Source organism: Poromitra crassiceps (genome assembly GCF_964638095.1).
Source record: "Poromitra crassiceps genome assembly, chromosome: 2".
NCBI lineage: Eukaryota > Metazoa > Chordata > Actinopteri > Beryciformes > Melamphaidae > Poromitra > Poromitra crassiceps.
In genome coordinates this window covers 64,176,668-64,204,493 of record NC_139624.1, presented here as the reverse complement: position 1 = coordinate 64,204,493, position 27,826 = coordinate 64,176,668, and the positions used below count along the sequence as shown (strand labels likewise).

Genomic DNA, 27,826 nt, shown 5'->3' with positions numbered 1-27,826 from the left:
ATAAACACACGCTCCGTTATCAACTTCTTCATCTCCACCTCTTCCTCACGCACAGCCATGACACACACTCACACACACACACACACACACACACACACACACACACACACACACACACACACACACACACACATGCTCAACCTCTGTAAAGAACACATGACTTGCCACACGTGACCGTTCAGTTCCTAATCGTATTAGATCCATAGAATGAGACGGCAGAGAACAGAGGAGGCACAAAGGAAAAGAGGGATTTCACTTCATATTTGTAGACTTGATTTAACAATCTCAAAGTTGTGGACATAAGGTTAGATAACAGGATAAATCATGTTAAATCAGCAATAGGCCCCACTTAGTCTCGGTTTCCAGACGTTTGGTGAGCGGCGCCAACAGCGCCACCTAACGACCAAAAGTCTGGGAATTTACTGTTCCAAATCTGGTTCAGAGCCCGGCGAGAACGGCTGGCAGCAGACACGCCTACATTTATTATTAGAATTCTATTTGGTAGCGGCAATGCAATGTTTCATAGTTCCAATATAGAGCAAGACACTGATGTGCTGCAAAGAGAGTTCATACCTGTTGTTTATTTTACAATAATTTTTCCTACCCGGAAGTGGTCCGCTTGCTACTGTGAGTCATCAGCAGGCTCTGTAACGTAGCCTCGGGAGTCGGGCTTATCGTTGGGGGAAAGACCTCTAGCCGCCGGGGCCGGATGAAACACGTCCTATTAACAGGTTATGTTTGTTTCTAAGTGATTAATATGTTTCTCCGCAAACGCGGCGATGTTTTGCGAGACACCGGTTCTGCATGAGTGTCACTGCTCCCAGAAAGCAGGCCCGCCCACAACGCTCATGATTGGTTCTCCGATGCAAGGCTTCCAACAGCACCACCTAACGTTATGAAAAGTTAAATAGTAATATTCTCAGTCTTACAGTAGTGAAACGGATTAAGACTGAGGGCTGAGTCTAGGCCCAACTGGACATTTGCTGGTATTCACCACCTTATGCAGCCCCACCCACCTGACCCATTGTATCATGACTTCCTGTTCAAAATTCTGGCTGTTTTACCTGCTCAAACTAGTCTGACTCTCCTGGTCAAACCTAGTTTGACTCACATTATGAGTCAGACTAGGTTTATGAGTCACAGGAAGTGTAAATACAATCGGAACTTCCGATTGTATTTACACTTCCTGTTAGTCTCTCAAGCCAGACGGTCTCTTCTGCATAAGGTGAATACAAAAATACAGTAAGAAAAACAAAGGCACTCATCTGTGGATACAAAAGCAATTAAAAAGCCTATATTATAGGGGCCACAGCAATAAAAACATGACCAACGTCGTGTATCGACCAGAGCTGGTCTTCTACTGTACATTATGTCTTGTCTTCCTGTGTTTGGATAATTGATGATGCATCATGGGCATTTTAGAACAAAGGTAACATACAATAGGCATGAAAATTTGTATAGTTCCACTCAAGACATAGCCTAACCATAATGCAAATTACAAATAAAATAGAAAGAAAATCTAATGGTGATAAATCAAAAATCTAACATAGAGCCTTAAGCCTTAAGTCGAGCTGAACCAAAAAATGACTTTTCTTTTCTTTTAGTTCAAATACCTGGGTATGCAGTGCACCTATTTAATAATGTATGCAAACAAAATCACAACAATCTAATTTCTTTAGTTTTTCACACTTTTTCACATCAAAAGTTCATTTTTCAAGATTTCATTGATAACAGTAATGTACAGTTTGCTGACGTCACCTAGTACTATCAAATCTCTACCCCATTTCAACCAATCATATCATGACATGCAGCTGTCAATCAAATCTTCATTTCTGGATAATTTTCTCTTCAAAATGAAGTAGAAAATGGCGGCTAGTGCCTCTCATCTGGCAGAATTCCTATCCGATAAACTAACTACTAACTTGGCCAATTGTTAGAAACATGAACAAAAAACAAAAACTATAATCTCTAAGAATGCAAAGAAATGTAACTGGCTCGTTAAAACGCACATTCCAGGGATATCGTATTTACAGCAGCAATAATGGCGCGCGCATCCGAGAGCTTGGTTGTCAGGGGTCGCACTTCGGAGATTCCAGGCCGACGTGCTGCACTCTCCGCTCGGCAACACAAAGGCAGCTGGCTGCCTGTGGCTCGCTGAGCTCCACTCCTCCCGTCAAAAGGCTCTTCCCGAGGGGAGCGCCACAACACACTGAATCCCACTCGATTTGGAGGCGGAACACGCCAGGATTGGCTAAAGCCCAATCCAGTCCCCAGAATTGTCAAATAAAATCATTGACATGATACTATGACCCGCCTCTCAACCTGTCATCTTAGACAAACTATGTTTTCAGTCTGAAACGGACTCATTATGCAGGTGACGAACAGGTTCAGTTCCACTTTAAAGAAGCCATAAATAAATCATGCAACAGTATAGACAAATGGCAGCTAAAAATAATACAGAAAAGGGGCAACGTAGTAAATTCCCGTTTGAGCAAGTGAAGATAGTGTGCGTGTGTCCCTTCTTCTCTTCAGAAGGGGGGGGGGGTCGATGTGTCTCTTCTTCTCTTCAGAAGGGGGGGGGGGTCGATGTCGTTCACACCGGGGATTTAAAATGTCGCGCACATCTCAAATTACTTACACCACCTGGGGCTCAACCCCCCCCCCCCCCCCCCCCCCCCACACACACACACACCTGACAGCAGTTCCACAGTGAAAAGCAGTGACAAGTGACCTATGTCTTCATTGCAAATACCAGCGTGCCTCTCAGCCACAAGCCCGTCCCCAAAGAGCTGGCATGGACATGATATCTGCATACAGTCTCAATGAGAAAAAACACTCATACAATGAGTTGACACTATAATAAAAGACGCCAAGCGCTCATTAAGATACAATCATTAAGGTCCTTCGGGCCACGACTAACGGATGTGGACGTCTTCATCGAATCGGGGGGTGAAGACGCTCCCTCTGAACAGCTGTGCGCCGGCTATCATGGGCCTCACAGTGTCAGGGCTTCTCTGGAGAGGACAGCTAGAGATGAACTTGCCTCTTTTATTGGGCACAGATGCTTGGTTGAGACGGGATTGTTGCCATGGTGATGAACAACCCTCCCCCTTCTCTCTACCAGCAGGGTCAAGAGAGGAGGAGATGGATGGAGAGGAATGGAAGAGGGGCAAGAGTGGAGAGACAGATTGATTTTGGAGACAGAACAGAAGAAAACGAGTTTGCAATAAACATAGATGGAGGAGGTAATTCAAAGAAAATTATACATATTTCACACTACTCCTCATCGAAGATGTTATTCTTTACAAACAGTTAGGTTTAACACATTAAAGATCACAAGCTAGAGATGCCCGGGTGGTGTAGTGGTCTATTCCCTCGCATATCCACAACACGAGGGCCGCAGGTTCGAGCCCCCATTGTTACCACCGGCTTGGTCAGGCGTCCATACAGACTCAATTGGCCGTGTCTGTGGGAGGGAAGCCGGATTAAGGGTATGTGTCCTGGTCACGGCACTAGTGCCTCCTCTGGTCGGTCGAGGTGCCTGTTCAGTGGGGAGGGGAACTGAGGGGAATAATGTGTTCCTCCACACATGCTAAGTCATGCCAGTGAAACCCCTCACTGTCAGGTGAAAAGAAGCGGCTGGCGACTGTATCCGAGGAAGCATGTGCCAGTCTACACCATGGAGGTACTGTATAAAATAAACTGGAGAAGGCGTGGAAGATGGCGGCCCATTCATTCCAATGAAAGTCGCTCATCCAGCGCGTGTGCAGCAAAAATCTACTCCTACTTCCTGGTGGACCCATAGATTGTGCGCAGTAGTGTTTTTCTTGGCCCCGCCTATCTCACATGAACAGAGTTAGAGAGAGAGAGAGAGAGAGAGAGAGAGAGAGAGAGAGAGAGGAGCTCCAAAAGAAAACTTGACCCATAATAGGCAGGGGAAAATTGGCCATGAACAATTGGGAGAAAAAGGAGAAGGAGGGGGGGGTAAAAAAAAAAAGTCACAAGCTTATGTTCACTGGGTCACTACTCACAATGCCTTCCATTTAGAATGCATGGTGACTAGTGAGACATGGGACATAACAGCCTGACGTGTGAATGAGTCTGAATCATAACATGAGGCTGAGATCAACATTGACGTCTCTCCCACTATCCGGCAACCGTTGACTCATCGTTACCTCTTGAGATACTCTCTCTTTATTGCTATCTTCATGTCTTCATGTCTCCCTCCCAATAGATTTGGAGGATAGGATCAACTGTGGCCCATGACAGGGCAGCAATACAAGTCATCATATGGTAGAAAATGACAGGAAGGTTATTAGAGACTACATAACATACCCCTTATCTTAACCTGCCCTGTGGTCTCTCATTTGTGAGAAAACCGCTGTGGACACCAGCAGACAGTTGTGGCCTGCTGCATATATTTGAATAGCTGCGTAGAGTAAACTTGCCCTCTCTACTGCATGCAAAATCACCTGTTTACCTGTTTCCATCGACCACTGCCCACTGCTCTGACCTCACCTCACCACTCATTACTCTACTGCAGTGGTTTTCAACCTTAGGGTTGCAACTTGCGACCGGCTTACACGAAATCGCCAGCGCCGACTGCGCCGAGGGGTCACCGCAGCTGGCCGTCCTTAGGGCTGTGAATCTTCGCTGGCCTCACGATTCATTTCGATTACGATTCAGAGGGCTACGATTCGATTCGATTACGATTATCGATGCATCTCGATGCATCTTAAATCGATGCATCAATTTTTTTCCCCAATACATGATTTATTTTTTCTCACTTTCTTTTTTCTGTGGCTACTTTTAAAATAAAAGTGCATTTGGAATTGCATTGTATTATGATCCATAATTAAAATAAACAACTGCATGTACTTCCATTATATTTTATTTGATTATTAAATTATTATTATTATTATTTTTAAATAATAGATTTTTGACATTTGTGAATCGATGCAGAATCGTGCGCCTCCGCATCGCGATGCATCTTATAATCGATTATTTTTGACACCCCTAGCCATCCTATCAGCGCAGCTCGGCAGAGGGGGGGGCGTGCAGCTCCTTGAAAATGTGACTCCGCGGCGTCAACACGGACGTGACGTGATCAGCACGAGAGCTGTGATTTGGCCGTTTGGGCCGTGCACATATTATCCGCTGTTGTGAGGAATGAGGAAATGCAATTGCCTCATTTAACAGTGCTTGTCCCTCATCTAGCAAAGCCTTCTGCAGGCTCACCAAAATGAGTTTTGAAGTGGAGTGACAATAAAATGTCCCCCCCACTGACATGATTGCAAGTTCTTGGTAAACAACATGATAGCGTGATTATGTAATGGACACGAGTGTACCACAAGCCACCTAGTGTTTTGGAGGTGTACCACAGCCAACGCGCCGAGTTACGTACGAGTATGCACAGTCTCGCTGTCGCCGCTAGTCGGCGGCAAGGCTCCAAGTCGAGGCTGCGCAGAACCCTGTCAGCGCCTTTAGTGCAGGGGTCGCATTGAATTTAAATAAGGTCGCCTGATTTTTAGATTTTTTTTTTACATACCACACACAATTTAATACTACCGAAGATGATTAGGTTCACTTGCGATTTTTAGTATTTTTTTTAGTTCTGAGTTTAAAGTGATAATCTCTAATATTTCAGTTTCGTTCTCTTGGGTGACACTTATGGCGATGAGTGGTAATTGCAGGTCAGAGCCAAACAGTGTTGCATTATGTGACATTACTAATGTAACATAATGTCACTATGTACTGCAAAGGCTTCCATCAAAGGACCATAGATAGCCTCAATCAACATTGTGAGTGACTCTCATTTTTATTTATTTTTTAGATGAAAATCTTAGCCTGAGTTTATAACTTTAAATCAGGATTCTGAGATTAAAGTCAGAATTCCGAGTAAAGGTCCTTACACATCGGGAGCGTTTTTTTCGTGTGATTAATTTGCACGTCAATAATATTTTCCGAACCTATATCAGTTAATGCAACCGTGCATACCAACGGCGAAGTTTCGCTGAGCGTTATTGCGGTGTTTATTTTTTCGAACCACGGTCGATTTTTCAGAAATTCGCTTCCAACGTGTACACATCTGTGGCTGTGATTGACAGGTGGGTCAAAACTCGCATCGCAATTTCATGCCGTATATTCGCATCGCTCTTGATGTGTAAGGACCTTTACTGTCAGAATTTTGACAAAAAAGTCAGAAGTCAGAAGTAATCGCTGACGATGTCACTGATAATATTATCGATGGTGTACCGGAATTTGAATGACTCGGGTCCCTAGATTTTTGTGACATCAAAGTAGGGTCACAAGGCAAAAAAGGTTGGGAACCCCTGCTCTACTGTCACAGTGGATCCTTGCTTTATGGACTGATCTCTGTTTCATGTTTAAGATTCTCACTGGGTTCCATGCTGGCTTAGAGATTAGTTGGGCTGGCTTACTGACCCACTGGCTTTTTCGTTGGCTGGCTTGAACCCTGGATTTGGGCGGCTGGTTGACTGGTTGCCTGGCACATGACTTTTATGATATAATTTATTTTAAAAACATAAGTAGCTGGCTGACTGACTGACTGACTGACTGACTGGCTGGTTGACTGACTGACTGACTGACTGACTGACTGACTGACTGACTGACTGACTGACTGGCTGAGTCACTGGAAGACGGCTGAGTCCTTGTGCCTGTGCTTAGCCCTGTGCTGTGACTAAGCTCTGCATGAAAACAAGCTGGAATGCTCTTTGTGGCAAAAATTAGAAGCAGAATGGTAGACATATGAACCTTATATGAAACATCACCAAACCAATAAGAAGTTAAAGACATGGAGAGACGAGGCAGGAAAGATGGAACAAAACCTGCTGGCTAAGTATCTATACATAAAGTTTTCTGATTCAGATTCAGAATCCATTCATCCACTCCATTGGACAGTCAGAGGTATACAAAGTAGAACAGATTGTATTCCACTTCTCATGGAGATGAGCATGAGAGAGAGACAGAGACACACACACACACACACACACACACACACACACACACACACACACACACACACACACACACACACACACACACACACACACACACACACACAGCGAGACAGAGACACACAGAGAGAGAAAGAGAGACAGAGAGACAGAGACAGAGAGACAGAGGGAGAGAAAGTGGCAGGTTGGCCCACTCAAGCTACATTCTCTAGGTGAGGCTTCTCATCTTGCCTCAGAACACACTCATACGCAGAGGAGATGACAGAGAAGAGCCCTCTTTGTCACACAAACGCACTGTTTCCACCTGCCGCACGCATGATCTAATTTATCTGAAATCAGGATTTCAGATATTGACAGAATCAGTTCTCTATAACAACAACAATGTTCTCTCTGTCTCTGTGCTGCCGCTTCAAAATCTGTTGTACTTCCGCGAACCAGTGACATCATTGTTTCTCGGAAGTGAATACTACTTCTACTACCACTAGTACTACTACAGTCATAGTAATAATAATAACAATATGAACTATTGTGTTTTCAGGACTAAAATCTCCCCTCCTGTGTCGCGTGTCCTCATCATTCCTGTCACTCTCCACTACATCCAACATGACAAAGCACAAAATTCCCTCAAAAGCACCGGTGAAACCTAAACATTCACCTCAGTCCCAGAGGGAGAGCAGGTATGTGCGGCTTCTTGTCCCCGGTCCCTCATGAGCAATTAGGAGACATAGACAGGTCTATTCCTGAACACTAGTACATAAAGGACATCTGAGAGCCCTATTATAACAAGCTCACCTGGGGAATATGAAGGATAAATAAACGAACATGTACTCCCTGCCTCCAAAATACCAGAAATAAAATATTCAAGTGAAATGAAGAGTGGAGTACAGACGAGAAACACAGTATCTAGAAGTGAGTAAAAGCCGCATCTACCTTTGCTGACTCATACTAGGACCACTGAGACAATTCTCCAACAGCTGGACACATGTGCCTTCCTCTTTGAACAGCTGGACACATGTGCCTTCCTCTTTGAACAGCTGGACACATGTGCCTTCCTCTTTGAACAGCTGGACACATGTGCCTTCCTCTTTGAACAGCTGGACACATGTGCCTTCCTCTTTGAACAGCTGGACACATGTGCCTTCCTCTTTGAACAGCTGGACACATGTGCCTTCCTCTTTGAACAGCTGGACACATGTGCCTTCCTCTTTGAACAGCTGGACACATGTGCCTTCCTCTTTGAACAGCTGGACACATGTGCCTTCCTCTTTGAACAGCTGGACATGAGGGTTATTGAGGTTAGTGAAACATAAAACACGATAATAGCTTCTAGTGAAATGAAAGAACTTAACTCAAACTAAATGTTAGAGAATGGAATTACCACTCCTCATCCGCTAATTAAGCAATATAGCATGAGAGCCAGTGTGTTGTGGCAAATATATCCCGCTGATCAGCTGTTATCCCACGAGGCCGCAGGCCGAGTGGGATAACTGCTGAGCAGCGGGATATATGCCACAACACACGCTGCTCGAGTGCTATATTGCTTTTATAAAACGGTTTCCAAGTATGATAATATAATAATAATAGTAATACTATAAGTCCGACTGCCATGGCATTCTGGTAGAGTCAGTTGAAACACTACTGTAAGGCGGGACCGCAAGAACGTGCGGGTGATTTGATTGGATCGTTCTGGAGACTGAAGTTGACATTGGCCAATCCTGGCGCTTGCTGAGAAGCTGAGAGCTTTCTGGAAAGCCCGACACGCAGCTCGAGCGCAGCGCTGCATTCTCAGCGCTTGCTGAGAAGCTGAGAGCTTTCTGCAAAGCCCGACACCAACTAACGTTACGGGGTTAAATGCGGGGTTAACAGCCTTTTTTTTGCAAAGAAGACATTAGCCCGCGTCTATTCTTGTACAAAACATAATTTTCTGCAAAGTATTAGTAAAGTTATAAGCGAAGATCGATTCACAAGGATCTGACAGCTGTCTCCGCCATTTGTTTTTTCTACACTGTCATTTGAGGTAACCAAAGCCTTTTAGTAAGAGAGTTGCCATGGCAACTCAATAACCCATGGCCATGGGTTATTGGAGTGGGTTACTGGATTTATACAATGGCTGTGAACCAATCAGATTGCTTGATTTGAGAGAGCCGTTTTATAATGTAATATACGTAACAGCTAATATAAAGCAAATAAACTGAAGCCAGGAGCCAGAAAGATGTCTTATAAAAGTATATTTAATACCATACATTCTCCTATACACTGTGTTATAGAAGAGACTGAATCTCAATGTATACATCTGATATGTCATACAGAGTCCCAATATTCAATAATGACTATTCTCATAGCATTAATTATGCGTATGCAACTATTAGCTTATTGATTAGGAAATGCCCATGGAACTTATATTTTCTCTAACACTAAATATTTCCGAAAAATAGTAACTAAGCTAAACCAGCAAACCCTCTGAAATCTCACATCATTTTGAAAGACCAAGCAACCTTACAATAAGATATTGGACAGTGTTTTACTTTATCCTATTGGCCAATTGAAAATAGTCAGGTAGGTTGTTGTCAAGTTGTACATAAAATAAGATTAGAGTTAAAACAGTTCTTCATCCAAACAGACACAGATTGAGCCAATACCTGCACCTGACACCTGCACAGGCAGTCACAAGGCTTCAGATTGCCTTTGACAGTCTTCAGCAGGCCTTGTCAGATATGAAACTGGTCTTAAATGCCAACAAAACAAAACGGCTGCTATTCTCTAGAACCTCTACTATAAATGAAAATCTGAGTATCCGCACAGTGCAGGACAAGCCAATTGATTGTGTTTCTTCATATAAATATTGATCGATTGAAATATTGCTCTGATTGGACAGCTTCCTTTGTATTTGTCTTCACTTCTAAACCATGTTAACACAAACTATCAGACACGCTCACTATCTCACATTAGACTGTCAGTCCCGCGAGTGAGATCTGAGCAAGGTAAGACTGCATTTTCTTTTTATGCACCAGACAGATGGAATCAGCTCCAGGACACTTTAAAATTGGAGCAACTGATCTCCCTGGAATCATTTAAAGTACTCCTCGAAAGCACTGTACGTGAAGAGTGCAGTTGTTTTATCATTTTTGTCTGTACATTTCCGTATGTGTTCTTTGTAACAGGGCGCTCTTGTAAATGAGAGTTCGCTCTCAAGGGCCTTTTCCCTGTATAAATAAAGGTTAAAAAAAAAAAATAATAATAAATAACAGAAAGCCATTTAATTTAACAACAGAAAATAGTTCCTCATCAAAAGCCTCAGTTTTAATAATAATACAAATAGTTCCCCATCGAAAGCCTGCTCACTACCCATCCTTCAAATGTAATAACAAAAATAGTTCCCCAATGAATGGCGGCCCCTCCTTTGGCCCCAGACTTAATAATACAATGTGGTTCATCCAAAGCCCCCAACTCCACCCCAAGACCAACACCCCAAAATACCAGTGGGGGTCTTCTACTCTCCCCTATTCTTCAAAAATGCTCACTTCTCAGCTCCCCCCCCATCAGCCATTCATTTGACAGACAAAGCCAATTTCTCGCCGTCTCTCTCTCTCTCTCTCTCTCTCTCTCTCTCACACACACACACACACACACACACACACACACACACACACACACACACACACGTCACACACACACACACACACACACACACACACACACACACACACACACACACACACACACACACACACACACACACACTCATACACACAATCCCAAGTTGTCATTAGCATGTTAATGGGCGTCGAGGAGAACACGAACTTGAACCAGTGGGAAACAAACTGCCGACGCTACGAGAGAGAGAAGGCCTGGGAACGGGGCTATTCTGTGTCTGCAGCCTTCTCCTATATACGTGACGTTGAGTTGACGGGTCGCCTTGTTGACTTGCCTGAACCAAAACCCAGAAGCCTTCATTCATCAGACTGACCCGGCACAAAGGAAATCATACCATCACACTGACCGGCGCAAAGACTGACCGGCACAAAGGAAATCGCAGCAAAGAAAATAGAGTTGCCATTAAGGCCATTGGTTCAGGTTTGGAAAGTCCCGTGAAGCCCAGTTGTATGAAGCCTCGGGGTTAAAGTTTTAATCCGTGAGATTTGTCAAAAGCGGAAAGGAAATTTGATTTAACTATTTGACTTGCTCTTTCAATGGCCCACTTTTGTTCAATGGACCAAATGTAACCGTTTCCTTCCATTTCCAAACCATTCTGTTTCCTAATGTAAACTCTCAGTTCAAAAAGGCCAAGTGGTTTAGGCAAAGAGGTTTTCACTTCATAAAAAAGGATTTTTTTAAACACTTCCATGTTAATTTGGCCTAATCTGAGCATCGCTAGAAAAACAGAACTCTGACCTACAAATGTCACACCCAGGAAAGTCCCCTGAAAATGACTGCCATCTAATTTTACTCCCAAAACAGTTGACTAAAGAACCATTTTCTAATCTCTGCCTTCATCTCTCACGCTACGAAGGCTGTCACGCAATCAGCGAATTTGGGTCAACTAGCCCTTTAAGTTCAGCTGAGGTGCTTCATCGGCGCTCGGGACTCGGGAGTGTGGTTGCATAAGAGCGTTAGCGGTGGGAACATGCATTTATGATGACGCCCGCTTGCCCTTTGCAGCCAGGTTATAAATAGCACTGCGCCTTTGGGTGGCCTGCTGGAGCAGGTGCCTCAGAGCTCATCACAGTGCTAACAAACCAGATAGGACAATTCAATGCAAATCAATTAAAAAAACAAGTCTGTAGTCCAAACAATTTCATATAGTGCTTACTATAACCCTCAGAAACTCTTCGCCAGTCTATGAGAAACCTGAATAAATAAAATACTTGTTAAATTACATATCCATCAGAATACTTAATTAGGCAAGACACATTGTTCTGTTCACCACTGGTTTTTACAGTCTGTGTGACTCACAATGAGTCAGTTACCATGGTCTGAATATTTGGCTTATTCATGTGGGCTACTGATGAATCACATAAATAAATAAACAGCACCTTAACTGGGATAGAAGTTAGAACCCTTGTCATCACATTCTTTCCTGATGGCCACACTGACTTTGGCAGAGGAGGATGACTTCAGTGCACCATGATGAGGCATGTGACAGTGAGGGGATTTCCATTAGGGTGGAAGTCAACTACAGGATTTCCTCAACTAATTCAAAGGCTCCACGACGGCCAAGCTGTCAAGATACAATCATGCTGAGGAACTATCAACCTCACCGTCTGTGAGGTCTTCATCCAATGTTTCGCCTTCATCCAATTGATCTTGTCCCTGCCTTCCCTGATATCATCTTCTGTGTGAAATCACCAAATGAGTAAACTCATATGGGTGCCATCCTCCAGTATAGGGTGCCAGCCAGTCTCAATATGAAGCAATTGGGTAATATTGCCTTTGGTGGGCTATAGCAGCAAACAAAGATATACGGGGAAAACAACATTAGGGTTTCTTGTAACACACTCATATCAGGGAGGTGAGTTTTCATTTTCAGAATCACAAACTCTGCTTCTGCACATAAAGCTCCCATTGATTTAGAAAGGGAGGATACTGTTTCCCTGTTTGTTTTTTTATCGCACTGTCCTATGTTCCGGATCACATGTTCCGTAATATTTACCGTTAGCGATCATAATTACCCAAATGGCCCATCTATGTTGCTTCACCATTATTACATATTAGATGTTATTCCTAGACGGCTGGTCCAGTCAGCAGGGATGAGGAAGCGTCTGGCTGTGCGGCTCAATGCACGCTGACCTGATACCTGATAGCTTCTAACACTGATATCAGAGAGAGAGGAGGGGGGGAGAGAGAGACAGACAGATAGAGAGAGAGAGAGAGAGAGAGAGAGAGAGAGAGGGGGAGAGAGAGATCAGATAAATTTTTGCCTTGGGGAAGCTGTTCAACAGCTTGAAGTGTATTTCGCTTAGTTTTGATTTATCTATCTGATCTAGCCACCCAATTCATTATTTACATTTCCAATAAAGAAAAAGCATCGGAGACAAAGATGACTTGACCCTGCCTTTGAAATCAAACTGACGCTTATTTCAAATCAGCATAGTAGATGTGTAGTCATGTTGGATGCATCATTCATTACACCACCACAACCTTTTCCACTCCTATGTGTTTTGTTCCATTCAACTGCTACACAAACATCAATGAAGAAGTGGGAGCAACTAAAAGACTTCCTTCTCACTCGAAATACACACTGCGGTTTCACACTTGTTCAGTTATAGATGAGTAGAGGTGTGTGTGTGTGTGTGTGTGTGTGTGTGTGTGTGTGTGTGTGTGTGTGTGTATGTATGTGTGTGTTTACCCACACAGCGCTGAGCTTGAACGTCGTCTTCTCTCCCACGACTTCCTCCATGTACAAAGCAAAAGTGCACAAAGGAGGTGAAACTCTCTTGCTCAGGTTACATTTGAGTTGAGTTCTCAGATACTCTCACAGCATCTGGCCCACATACACACAACCTGCACCCCAAAACACACACAGCAGGGACAATGTGGGGGAAAACGTTGATCAAGGACCTGTTTACTGACTTAAATTGATAAATAACTCATTTATTTTGTGTGATATTCATTTTTGGCCATTATTTGCATATTTTGCAACATATTCTGAAGTGAAATCCTTCTACAGCAGCGTTTCTCAACTGGTGGGTCGCGACCCAAAGGTGGGTCGCGGGGCCGTTTTGATTGGGTTGCGGACATTGGCCAATTTTTTTTTTTTTTTTTTTTTTTTCCATATTTCATTTGAATTAAATTCAGATTATTGAAACTGGATTAGCCTGACCAGTTTTACTTGTTTAACAAGCTGAAGCATATGCTCTGCCTGTAATTCAAGAGAAGTCTGCCTTTTCATTTCATATTTAATTTTAGTTCAATTCAGATGATTGAAACTGGATTAGCATGGCCCCAGTTTAATAAAAAGTTATGACCAGTTTAACTAAAAAGCATATAGCCTGCCTGTGATTCAAGAAAAGTCTGCCTTTTTATTTCATATTAGTTAAATTCAGACTATTGAAACTGGATTAGCATGACCAGGTTAACTTGTTTTATTATTATTATTATTATTATTATTATTATTATTATTATTATTATTATTATTATTATTATTATTATTATTATTATTATTATTAACTTGTTTAAAAACATATAGGCATGTAATTCAAGTCTGCCTTTTATTTCATATTTCATACAGTTCAAATAAGACTTTCTGAGCATGACCAGTTTGACTTGTTTAAATTTAAAAACATATAGGCCTGTAATTCAAGTCTGCCTTATTTAAATTGTTTTTTAGCCCTAGTTGCACTTCTGTTGCACTTTTTTGTTCATTTGAGGATTATAACAGTGCATGAAGGCATTGTGTATTAAATTAATGTGCTATTTTTTGTGCAATAAATTTGAGTGGTTTAAAAAAAAAATCTGAAATTTGGGTCGCGACTTCATGACAAGGAAAATAGTGGGTCCTGAGGCTACACCAGTTGAGAACCACTGTTCTACAGCACGGCAACGCTTTATTACTGAGACATGATTTCTCACATACTTAGATTTATCATAGTGAATATTTTAGGCTCTGACAACAATCTCAATACCTCAGGCCTTGACTGCATTAGAAATGCTAATATATTCCAGGGATTCCAATGGATAAAAAAAAGACCAAAGGAGCTTCAAATCTTTGAAGAAGTAGCACTTTCACAAGCTGCAGGCCAATAAACGCTTGGGCCTCACACAAGTCTGTCTTGAAAGCAGAATGGTGTGTGTGTGTGTGTGTGTGTGTGTGTGTGTGTGTGTGTGTGTGCGCGCGCGTGTGTGTGTGTGTGTGTGTGTGTGTGTGTGTGTCTGTGTGTGCGTGCGTGCGTGCATGCGTGCGTTCGCTCGTGCTTGTGTGTGTGTGTGTATTTGTGTATGTTTGTGTATTTGTGCAGACAGTCTCCCTCTGACATTTGCTTCCCAACACAGTGAATAGTGTGAGAAAGGCCGTGTGACATCAGACGCCTCAGGAATGCCATATAGTAGTAAGAAAGAGGAAAGGAGAAAAGGAGAAGAACGGCAGAAGAAAATCCCCATTGAAGGAGAGATGTGGCTGAACAGGCCCGACTGGTTTGCTGTAATGGCACCTAATGGGGCTGATCTGCTGGATGGAGGGGACGAGCCTACTCAGGAAAAACCTGAACAACACGTGGGTCACATCTGACTCACACCAGTGTTTTCCCCTCATCCTCCTACAGGACAGTAGGTCTGTGTCCATTAGTTTAGGGTCAGCGTTCAATTCTCCCCACAGCAAACATGTGCTGCTCCTTGGTTTGAAAAAGGGCATTAATTGGCTTAGACAAGCCAAAAAAACATCAAATCTTAATTGAATTATGTTATAATGCAGTTACCCATTTGCTTACAGTTACAGTTGCTGTACTGTACAAAGGCATTCCAAATTAACTGAGACAGTTGCACTACAGTACAGGCACATTTTACCTGCCATATATAAATGTCATTGAGTTTACATTAAATAAATATTATATTTATATTATTTGGCTAGTGCCTTGCCTTCCACTTACCCTGGTATTCATTCATTCTTTACCGCTTATTCTTTTTCAGGGTCACTGGGGACTGGAACCACCTGTCCCAGCATGCCTTGGGTGGCAAGCAGGGAAGACACCTTGGGGAAATCTATCACAGAAACTATTGAATATATATGAACATACTTTCTGGAAAGCTCTATTTAAGATGAACATGAGCTCAGATTGGCAAATAGCCTACAGTAAAGGACAAATAGAAGCCAGCCACAGGCAAGATAAGCATCACCTCACACACCCTGACGCAAGAGGAAGTGGCTTTTTTGCATTCTCACACAGCCAGACTTTCTAGTCACTGCGCTGACAGCAAAAGACATTCCTGGAAGCATCGTGCATCGCTCGAGGTGTCTTTGACTCTGACCAACCAAGTCCTCTCTGAGCCAGACTGAGCGGTCAGTGGCGGAGGTACAGAGGCAGAGAGCTAGATGGGAAGGAACAGGCGGCCCTGAGACAATGAAGCCTGAAGCTGAGAGAAAGAGAGAAAGAATGGCCATTACCAAGTTGCCACGGCTGTTCTGCAGCTTGAGTCAAGTTCACTGGGGCATGATTAGCCATCCTGCCTGCTGCTCAGCAGTGCTTGAGCAACCTTCACACGCAGAGCTCAATGTGGACTTCAGCTGTCAGAATGACAAGCCCATCAATGTGGAGGGGAAGTTAAGGAAGGTCCATTCATTTGGACTTATCCGTGCATAGTGAGTCACTCGCTACACTACGAGTGGGTTGCCAACAGTTGCACAGCAGAACAAACGTGAGGTGCTGGTGTGTGTGTGTGTGTGTGTGTGTGTGTGTGTGTGTGTGTGTGTGTGTGCGTGCGTGTGTGTGTGTTACTGTGTACATCAGGTGCATGCGCAGGTGTATGCATGTGCATGTGTCGTGTGTATTGACATTAGTGTAGTCATGGTATGGCTACCGCACTTGAAGCCTGCCCCTTTTATTTGATCACACTGACACTCCACGGAATTTAGCAAAGCAAACAGGCAAACAGGGCAGCAGTGTGAAGCTGAATGTTGCCACAGTGTCCTTATCTTTACACATAGATACCGAGCCACAACTTAAAGGGGGACTAACCCCCCAGATATGTAACAAAACGGTGATTTGAAAAAACTTATGGGAAAAACCAAGAAATGACGTATCCTCTTGTCTATACTATACCCTTTGGCTGTGCTCAGCTCAGGAATTTTTCCCGGAAATCGACGCCATTACAGTTTGCCCACCGCCTCGAAAATAATTTATATGAGAGCTGCAATATCTTTATAAATATCAACAACTAGCCAACGCTGGTGGTCTGTATGGAAACAGCGTTGCTCAAAATGGTTGAAAGTTATATCAATTTGGCCATTCAGTGGCGAACTAGAAATGTTATTATTTTTCTCCCATGTGTGTGTGTGGCGGCTTGTGTAACTACGTTAAAAGAGACTAGTGACGCGAGACCGCAGCACAGCACAATAGTCAGGACAAATGCCCCGCTCTCACGCTCATGTAATCACAATGCGAGATTTCTCCACGTCATTCCCTTGTCCAACTTGCCATATACCGCGCCATGAAATCCGTTTTTAATTTTCGTTTCTCTCTTTTCCATGATTCTTGTCAAAAGTTGTGCAAAAGTTTTCCTCTCGAGCGCAGAGCGTTCTCCCCCTCCCTCCTCCCAGTCCCCGGCTGGCGAAACAGCCTCCTGCATGGGGCGCTCTGTAACCCTCACGGAGCAACAACAAACAAACACAGACAGAAATAGCTGGTGTGCGATTTTTCTGCTCAATCAGTGTCTGAGATTGGGTACAGGATTGCGGGAATCCCGCATCTGTTTGCGAAGGTGCGACTGGACAGGACGCTGTTCACAGACAGGGGCACAGCGTCAGTGAGGCTGCAGGAGCTGAGTAGCCAGCTAGAGTCGGAGCGAGGTGAGTGTCACTTCACCATGCCTTCTCCGAGTCCTCCCCGTCGAAAGTGAAGCAGGAAAATACATTTTAGGCTGTTAGGCATTCTCTGTTGTCTCTCAACCTAATATATATGGAATTCTGGACAAAATCATATCTAGGCTACATCAGATTTGCATCTGAGAGACCAAATCTCATCATATGAGAGAGAGGGGAAAGGTTCCGTGCGCTGCAGGCAGAGGGGGAGAGAGAGAGAGAGAGAGATCGGCTCCGTACAAGCAGCAGAGTGAGTGAGAGAGAGAGAGAGGGATCTGCACGGTGAAAGTGGGAGAGAGAGAGGGGGATATCGGCAGCGGAGAGAGGGCGAGAACGAGAGGGACGCTCCGTGCAGACAGAGGCAGGGGGACAGAGAGAGACACAGAGAAAGAGAGACAGAGAAAGAAAAGGAGAACAAGAGAGAGGGGAGAGAGAGACATGCTGCTGCTCTGACATGTGGCGACAAGTGCACTGGCTGCGCTATAGGCTACACTCTCCATTCACAAACTGCACTAGTCTCTGTGACCGCGATGGCGCTCCAAGGATTAAATTATTATTACTCTCTTGCCTTTCATGACACAACTTTAAAACGTAGATAGATAGTAAAAAACACATATTTAGGAAAAGTCATGGACAGGCAGGGTCATATCTTTTATTGAAATAGAGTTACATGCATTGAAAATATCAAAACGGTCCCACTGACCACAGTGGCGGTTCTAGTGTTAACAGGTCAAGTGACACAAACAGCCAATGAGCTGTGTGTATTGTAGCACCATATTGGTAGGAAAATGCTTGTGACATCATGGGAATAGGCTTGGAGTTGTGAGGAGCCGAAAGGGTACAGGGGGAGTAGGGGAGTAACTATCTTGAAATCCCATAGTCTTTGGGGACAACGTGACGTCAGGTTGTACCAAATCTCCCATTGATTTGAGGGCAAAAAAAAAGCAGTGTTCCACCCATAGAGGGCATATATGCCTCTATGCCCATAGAGGGCATATATGCCTCTATGCCTCTATCTATCTATTATGACATCACTGATGATGTCACAATGCCTATTTTTTCTTTTTCGGGCAGATGCGTCGGACAGGAACAAAGTGTCCATAAAATGTAAAAAGGGAGTCCCGCACACCGTCCAAACTTGCAATAAAGAATTTATTTTGTGATGTTTCGGTCACCGACCTTTTTTTTTTTTTTTGAAAAAGGTATTATTTAGCTATTTTTTTAATATATATTTATTATTTATTTATTTATATATATTTTAACTATTTAGCTCAAAACAACGCCTAGGAGGCTCAGAATCGCACCGGAGAACACTGGGTGAGTCGTCAGATCATAATTAATGTGGGGAGAGGGCTCCAGGTTCAAATAAACTGAAATTCTCCTTTAAATCCTATGAAAGGACATTTGGAGTGCTGGCTTTTCTCTCTACAATGCACAATTGCTCAAGTGACATCACTGATGACATCACTTCCAGTTGAGTGACATCACTTCCGGGACAAAAATCGCAGAGCCCACTTGTTCCCTTTTAGTTACTAGGCTCGCGCGCTACGCGTGCTCGATATAGTCTCGCCCGCTACGCAGCCTCACCCACCCTGCAGCTCACCCAGCTGGCCCTGCAGCTTGCATACACAGTTCGGCTGCTGGCGGCCTCGCCCTGGCTGCTCCTTGATGGTATACTTCAGGGATGCTGGATCACGTGTCCTGGAGCTGGCAACATTCAGTTGTCCGTGGCTGAAGACAGGGGTCTGAAGGCAGACTCCCACTTCTTTTTTGTGACATCACTGATCACTGATGATGTCACAGTGGGATATATGACATCACTGATGATGTCACACATCACTGTGATTTATGACATCACTGATTATGTCACAGTGGGATTTATGACATAACGGATGATGTCACAGTGGGATTTATGACATCAGAGTGGGACAATCACAGTGGGACAGAGAAACAAACAAACAGAGAAACAAACAGACAGAGCCCCAGCTTCCATTTATATACTGATGATGATGATGATGATACACATATTTTAATACTGCCCTCATAGTTTATTATCGAATTAATTAACATGATGAGCCCTAATCAGGGCTACATTGTCAAAACGGACCCTCATCCAAAGTTGTTGTTATTCCTTGTTTATAGGAACAAGGAAGGCATTCTAACTCCATAGTTGTACCCAAGGTAGTCTCTCCCCAGACTCAAATATTATGTTGAATCGCTGCGCTCCGCATACTACATAAATTAGTCTGTGCCACTTCACAGCCACTTCTGGGGTTTGAGGGCGGGTCTAGGGGGGTTGAAACTGAATGAGTGACAGGTCGTAGCACCAATGAGAGAGCAGTTCGAAAAATGGGCTGGGCCTCCCCTGTCGTCTGAACGCAAAGTCTTTACTGATGGGGAAGACTGAATCCACCACTGGTCAATCACTGGCCAAGTGAACGGTTCACTTCCGACCCCCAGCTGACTGAGGGAAAGAGTCCCAGACCGAGAGAGAGATCTGACTGCAGCATGCAGTAACGTAGTGTATCAGCGTAAGAACTTTCATGGGTCTGGCATTGAGACTATACCCAAGGGGACCATCAAAGTGTCATCTATCTTGTATCAATACAAGATAGATGACACTTAATGTCAGTTGACCTTGAACCTCCATGTCAACAGGTGTGTTCAAACAACTTGAATTAGTGCCTCAAAACACAACACCACAATTCAAAAGGTGCAGATGAAAGTTGCCTAACTAGTAACTACACACTAACTACTGAGGTGTGAACGACAATTCAGGAATTCAAATTAGCAGCCTAGTCACAAGACCTCAAAAGTAAGATGTACACACACACAGCCCCTCCTTCTCTCTCACATTCTCTCTCTCTCTCTCTCTCTCTCTCTCACACACACACACACACACACACACACACACACTCTCTCTCTCGCTTTCACATGCTGACGTACACTGATGGCGGATGTTAATGCAGAGTCTCCTGCAGTCAGGTGGTGCAGGCAGACGAGTGACGGGAAGGAAGTGACACGTCGTGGAGCAGCAGCTCCACAGTCAACAGGCATAACAAGGCCCATCATTAGTGCAGTGCTGTGAATGTACCCTTCTGAGTGACTTCTCTGCCAGCCCTAAATAGCTCTTCCAACAATATAGGCTACTGTATATCTCGTGAAAATGTGATGTCACATCTGGGCTATGGCTATACACTGGGCAATGGCTGTACCACTATAGGTGTTGCTGTTACGGTACATATGAATCAACATGTATGTTATTTTTGTTGCTTTTCCACATTCCCACTGTATACTGTTTTGTAGGTAGGATTCAATGTGTGTTTTCGTACATAACCCAGTATGGCGCTCCACATTCAGATCCTCCAAACTAGAACAGCTTCTCTCTCTGTGTCCCTCTTTTCTTCCATTCAGGCCTCTTCTCTTGGGCTTCTGCATATGTCACTTTCACTAACGTAAGTTCAGCTCAGACTTTGGCCAAGACCTTGCTTTCAGTGGCATGCAGCACCACACAAAACCACATCCACATCCACGGCATCCAGTACTTCAGGTCTGTTTGTCCATCAGCCTCCTGATCCCATTGCTGTAGGTGGACCTGCTGTACCAGTAAGTCATGGGCAGGGCTAGAATAGATAATGCATGCGGTTGTTGATGCTGCTATGCTATAGTCGATCCATTTCAGAGTTTTAACACTGACAAACCAGCTCCTTAGTTTCTACATACTCCAGGCATCACCAGCACATGGGAAGCATGTCATAGCAAAACGATGCTTGGGGAGAAAACATGAAGTTGAAGGCTTTCTGCATTAGGTGTGAGTATATAATTGATGCAATACAAATCTCAGCATGATGTGTGACATTCATATTGTATCCTATCACAGGAGGTCACTACCAGTTCAAATTCATCAGGGCCAGCAGGAAAATCTCTCTCTCTCTCTCTCTCTCTCTCTCTCTCTCTCTCTCTCTCTCTCTCTCTCTCTCTCTCTCTGAAGGTTATTTTGTTGGCCATGTTGCACAAGGTCACTGGAATTGCATATGCCAGGGATTCAGTGTCTTGCTCAAGAGCACTTAGGCAGCAATGGCATGCACTACCGAGTTAATGCCTGGCCGACTCCACCTTGACTTGAGCCTCACACCTACACACAAGCCAGACACGAGGACAACTTCATGACATGACCGAGAAGATAAGCTGGTTAGATTACATGAACCATCCTTTTATCCCCAGCAGCCACACCTTCTGTTATTACCCATAGAGCACACACTCCACCTCGACTTGCCCCCACGTCTGCTCCGCTGCAGACAGGGGCGGATCTACCGGGGTGGCATGGGGTGGCAGCTGCCACCCCTAAAAGAGGCCTTGCCACCCCTGTTGCCACCCCAGTTGTGGACAATCAAATTCCAACGCAAAAGTACTTGCTCGTCGGACATTACAACAGCAAAGCTCTGATTTCCCACAGCAAGTGAATGCAGCACGAGCTACAGTACCTCCCACTGGTACCTCCCCTCAACAGCTGACTGTCTGTCTGCGTGTGTTCATTTGCGACTGGTGTGTTGCGGCTAGAGAAGTAATCAGTCTTCTTCACAGTGAAAGAATGAGGTAATACCTACTGCTAATCTATGAAGAAAGAAAAGTGCACAGTCCAAAGTTTGCGATGTTTGTTTACTAGTGTTTCAGCGAGTCTTCAGCCACACGTGTGATGCAGCGCATTGTGTTTGTTTACATCATCGACGATGGTGGTATCCCCACTACTAGCTAACGTTACTTAGCATAGCAAACAAACACTGCATGCAGAAGGCAGCGGCTCGCTACTAGTATTGATTAAAGGTGTGTCATGCATGCTCAAATATGCAGTCAAAGAGCGAGTCTACCTATAAAGGCTCAACAAAATTATTAAACCGTTAAGGAAAGCTTGTCTTGATAATTAGATAATCACTGATCATCACTTTGAATCTTATTTCAACTTATTTGGAACATATTGGGGGCAGGAGGTTGAAACAGACAGTAAGTGAAAACACAACACACAACAGTCAGTAGGCTCTTTCACACCGGCCTTGAAAGCCGAAAAATGCACGGAAAATAGGATTCGCGCCTCCGATGTGAAAGTCGTGAATGCGCGTTGGTGGATAATTGTTTTACGCCTTTTGTCCTGCCACGGTAGGTAGTAACAGCACCGGGTTACCTGGCAACCCGCCTCCATTTGAAAGCGTCGTTGCAGCAAGCCGGAAAAGGTGCGAATGGTCAGCTCATTCATAAAAAAATTACAGGGGAAATCACCTCATGTAGCAAGAAAGTGCACGAGTGAAAGTAAAAAAAGTAGCCTATACAATCATGACTGCAGGGACGCCAGGAGGAATGCTCCGTGCGGTTAGGCTTTATGCTCAAACGATGTTGACATTAGTAGGTAAAATTAACGGATATAATAATAAGCTTCAGAGGGCTATAACTGTCTGTGGCGAGTTGGTCTGAGGAGCAGATGCATGCGTTTTCATATTAAGGCGAGTCCGCCCACCATGCGAGTGGTGCTCGCCTTTCAATCCGGGAGCAGGGGATTTCACCTGAAAGTACACTGCAGCACGGGAATGTGGCCATGCTGCTTGGCTCTGTGTGAAAGCAATTTCTGTGGCGAGGCTGCGGGCTTTGCGGGACTCCTAAACTGCTTTTTTGCCACGATCTGTGTGTGAAAGAGCCTAGTGTTAAGTTTAAAATGAAGAAGAGACCGCTGATAGGGGTACAATCAGCTGACAAATACAAACATAGTTACCTAGTAAGAGCTCAACATTCATGTGACTTTTCTTGCCCCAGAAGTGAATTCCCCATTTATTTTCTCCATAGACATTTAGAAGAATCCTTATATAACGAGTTTTAAGGCTTGAACCAAGCCAATCAGTCTTCCAGAGAATCGTGAGTGACCATAAAACATTTCACTTTCAGCAAAAACAAAAAATAATTGCAGGGAAGAAAAAAAAAATCGATTGCCCCCCCCCCCCCCCCCCCACACACACACATTTATTTTTGGTTTTTCTTTGCTGCAAGTAACATGTTTGGTCACTCACGATTCTCTGGAAGACTGGTTGGCTTGGTTCAGCCTAAAAACTCGTTGTATCCACCTTATTTTTGAATGCCCCACTGTAAAAAAGAATCGTGGGTACAAGGTCCGGTTTAACGTGACTCATTGTTGCCGCTTGCCATTTCCTTTGTTATACTCTGGCTGCAGACCCGAATTATAAACCGGAAGCTGGAGTCCGTTATAAAAGTTATAAATATAGTCACGTTATAAACAACTAACCAACGCTGGAGGTCCGTATGGAAACTCGAAATGTGTGTTACTCGAAATGGTTAAAAGTTAAATCAATTTCGTGGCGTTTTACTGCCATGTAACATAGCTAGTTAGCCTAGCCGCTAACATTAGCTACAGTTAGTAGCTGACTACCCACAATGCATTACGTTATCCCAGCACCCGAACGACACGGCTGTAGAGCAGAATGGCTCTGCTGTAAAAGGGTAAAATCCTCATAGACGTTTTTTTTGTCGGGGGCTGGGGGGTTATCTAAATTGGTTACACCGGAAATAGAACCCATAGTTAACATAAGGCAAAATGGCCGCCAAAAATAAGGTGGATAAGGATTTTTCTAAATGTCTATGGAGACAATGGGGAATTCGCTTCTGGGACAAGAAAAGTCACATGACTGTTGAGCTCTATTGCAACAGTCATTGCATAGCTTTGGTCGCCCCTGCTGGTCTAAAAGTGAAAAATGTTGTGGTAAGGCAAGTCAGCTTTTTTATACAGTGGATTTTATACACAGATGATTAAGTTACAATTCATTCAATTATTTCTAATGCCACCTTCGAAATGTCTATTCAATGCTTCACTTGTGCCAAAGTAATACAATGTTTTTGAGTTAAAATATCTTCAGTTTGGGGCGTTTCCAAGCAAATATTGATATATGCGATTAAATCAGCAATATATATTTCTGCCACCCCTTAACTCATTGAGTGCCATGGACGTCTTTCGACGTCCAATTAAATAGTGACGTAGAGTGCCAAGGACGTCTTTCGACATCCAATGCGTTTTTTGACGGTGGGACGTCGATCAAAGCCTTCTGCATCTCCTGTACAAATATTGTAGCTATTGGAGGTCTATAACCTATTTTACAAACCCATTAGGTGGCGACAGTGCTCTCCAGATTAGAGACAGGTCCTGAGAAACAGGAGGAAAAAGCTGTGATCAAAGAGAAACCGATGCATGCTGCAGCCAGAGCCATATAGATTGCTCTGTCTGGAGCTGACGTTGGCTGCGAACACGAGTCAATCCGCGCACACAACTGAGCCCCTCTGTCTCTGTCTGTCTGTCTGTATAGTTTCTCCACACGATTAGCCACCAGAAAAGCAGCACCCGACGCCAAACCATTCAGCAGTCCGGTTTGGCTCTTCCCTATCGCGCTGGGAGCCGCCCGGCACACACAAACGGAGCACTCCGAAAATAGAGTGGGTGCGTGAGGCTGTGTAGTGTGGGGAGGAGTTTGCAGCTGAGGAGGGGAGGGGGGGAGAGGGGGGTGGGGCACGCAGGGCATCACACAACTACACCACGTCACTACATCAGAAAATATTATCTTCAGACTCAGTGAATGTGCTTGAAATGCTGCATTTCACAAAAGGCGGAATATCTCAGCTAATAATTTGAAACGCCTGTATTTGCTCAAAACGACCTATCTTCTCCGGCTCATAACTAAAGAACGGAAAATGGTATCAATAAACTTTTTTTTGCTGATGATACAATAGAGCCAGTTCGTTCTTTGTGCGTGTTCGGTGTTTACATAGTAATATCACACAATATTCTGTGGGCCTCGAGAAATCACTGAAAACGCTCTGAAAACTCTGGCACTGGGAGCGTCCGTTCTCCAAAAGTGGCTGGTACTCAATGAGTTAAAATCTTCATGCCACCCCTTTGCCACCCCATGAATATTTCTCTATATCCGCCCCTGGCTGCAGAGTCAGACTATCATAAACCCAGAAGCTGACAAGTGAAGGCATGACCTCCATTGTTGCAGCAGTCCGCCTGGCTGCACATCACAGACAGGGCTGCAGCAGCAGCAGCAGTATCCATTAGGGGTGAGGGATAAAACCAATACAGCATGGTATCGCGATATTTTGCGTGGCAATATATCGTATTGCACAAATGCCAAGTATTGCAATATTTTATTATATAAATTGTCAAGTGCATGCAACATTATTCAGCATTTTATGACAGTGTTGGTCATTCTGTGCTTGACAATCCAATTTTACTACAATAAAAATGACTGAAGTGAGATGAACAGACTGGAAACTTTATCGTATTAGAATCTAATATGATAAAGTTTCCAGTAATTTGCAGTTGAAAAATAAATCACAATATTTTAAAAATCGCAATATTATTGTATCGTGATTATTGTATTGTGGGAGGTGATTCACACCCCCTACCCACAAGTTGACAAGTGAAGGCATGACCTCCCCTGTTGCAGCTGCTCATCATCACAGCCATCGCAGCATCCATCCCATCCCGCCGCCCAGGCAGGCAGGCAGCAGCGGTACTCACCCAGGGTTTTGACCGCGATCTGGCGCGTCAGAGGCGGCGGCAGGTTGATGCACACCAGGTCCACGTCGTGGTGCAGCAGCACGTCGTCGATGCGGTTGGTGTAGAAGGGCACGTCCATCTCCAGGGCCAGCTCCTCCGCCTCCTCCTGCGTCCGGCCCCACAGCGCTTTGACGGCAAAGCCCTCGTTCTTCAGCAGCGGGATGATCACCCGGGCGGTCAGGCTGGTGCCGAACACGCCCACCCCGGGAAGCATGACGAGTTTTTAGACTATATTTTTGGGGGGGTTGTTTTGTTTTCACAGCTGTGGATGGAAGCTTTGGCTGGGACCGTCATCAGGTTGGCCATCCACCTGCATCCAAACACCCGCTGCGCTGCTGCTGCATTTTCTCCTCGCTTCGGCTCGGCGATCGGGCATGTATTGCGAAAGAATAAAAATAATAAAGCCAGAAACAAATGGGAAACCGACCCGGACCAGGCCTCCTAATGTGAAAATTAGAACCGTAAACGCACCATTGAGCGCTTCACCTCATCCGCGTCTGCCGGCAGCGAGCGGCGCACTGACTGCGCCAGGGCAGGCAATGAAGGACATGTCACCTTCTTCTTCCAGGCTGTTCTCCGTAGCGCCCTGTTTTCAGGTGAAGCAAGGCGAGAAGAAGCCAATACAGGTCCTTTAGGTGAGGAAGGCTGTGTAACACACCGATCCTTCTCTCGCCTTCTCTCTCTCGGCTCCCCGGAGGACCCCGCAGCAGCAGCAGCAGCAGCAGCAGCAGCGCTATGGACGGTGTCGGCTGTTATTGATGTTGCAGCCCAGTTAATCTGCACCGGGGAATAGTGTCAAGCCAGACAGAGTAATAAATACAACTTCCTGTCTGTATTTTCAAAATAAAAGCTTTGTTGACGAACGCCAATGAAAGCACACAAATAAACGTTAGTCTTCCAAATAATAGTGTCACAATATGTATCATGATGATAGGCCTTTTTAGAATAGTAGACATGATGAAGACATCATTTTAAGCTTTGTGGTAATTTTTGCCCTAGCAAAGATAGGCTAGGGCCTAACCTATTTTTGCTCTCCAGTAGGTTATCTTCTCACTATAATAAGGCGGGGGACGGGGGGGCGCACAGCTGCTCAGTGGTACCTAGAGCGATATTTCCAGTATTGATCAAAAGCCCAACAAATTTTATACTTTTATTTTGATGATAAAATCGGGCAATTTCCGGTATTTTTCTGTGTATCACTAGGTAACTTGATGCAGCTCTCAGCCTCCCAATCTCCAGTTTAACCCTTCAGCTAATGGACAGAATGAGGCAGCCTGGCAAACTAAGGGAAGGTGACGGAGTAAGTAATAAAAATATGTCATCATGTGCTAATGATTAATTACTAAAAATCCAAGGTAAACAGGTTGTGATGATAACCCTGACCAAGAGTCAATGATGCAATAATTACATAGTAGTAATATGACTATAATATCTCTATATGGGCACACTGTGCATTTATGGTGACCCTATAGTCAGATAGTATTCAAAGCTAATGGGAAATAGCTTTACTGTGTGTGGAATTTGTTTGTACTGTGCATTTACTTATTTACGCTTCTTTAGGCTACATATCATGAACCATTATTAGCTTATCATTATTCTGACTGTTAACCTACATGAATCATCAGGGTCCACTTTTGAATTTGGCATACGACATACAATCCACCAAGCTGTCCTGCTCTGTTCTACTCATTCAGTGAGCGTCAGTGTCAGTTGAATGCTCCATACTAG

The 27,826-nt window shown here is 44.2% G+C and overlaps 1 protein-coding gene across 2 annotated transcripts in view; it reads right to left on the bottom strand.

Annotated features, from left to right (window-relative positions):
* gfod1 (glucose-fructose oxidoreductase domain containing 1) overlaps positions 1–26,821 on the bottom strand; it is a 50,542-nt gene extending 23,721 nt beyond the window's left edge. For both annotated transcript variants that reach the window (XR_014552481.1, XM_083632023.1), the window contains exon 1: positions 26,060–26,821. Coding sequence is in view for 1 of the 2 variants with exons in the window: in XM_083632023.1 (XP_083488149.1) it covers positions 26,060–26,312 (253 nt within the window). In the remaining variant the exon portion in view is untranslated. The remainder of the gene's footprint in view (positions 1–26,059) is intronic.
* Positions 26,822–27,826: the final 1,005 nt, after the last annotated feature.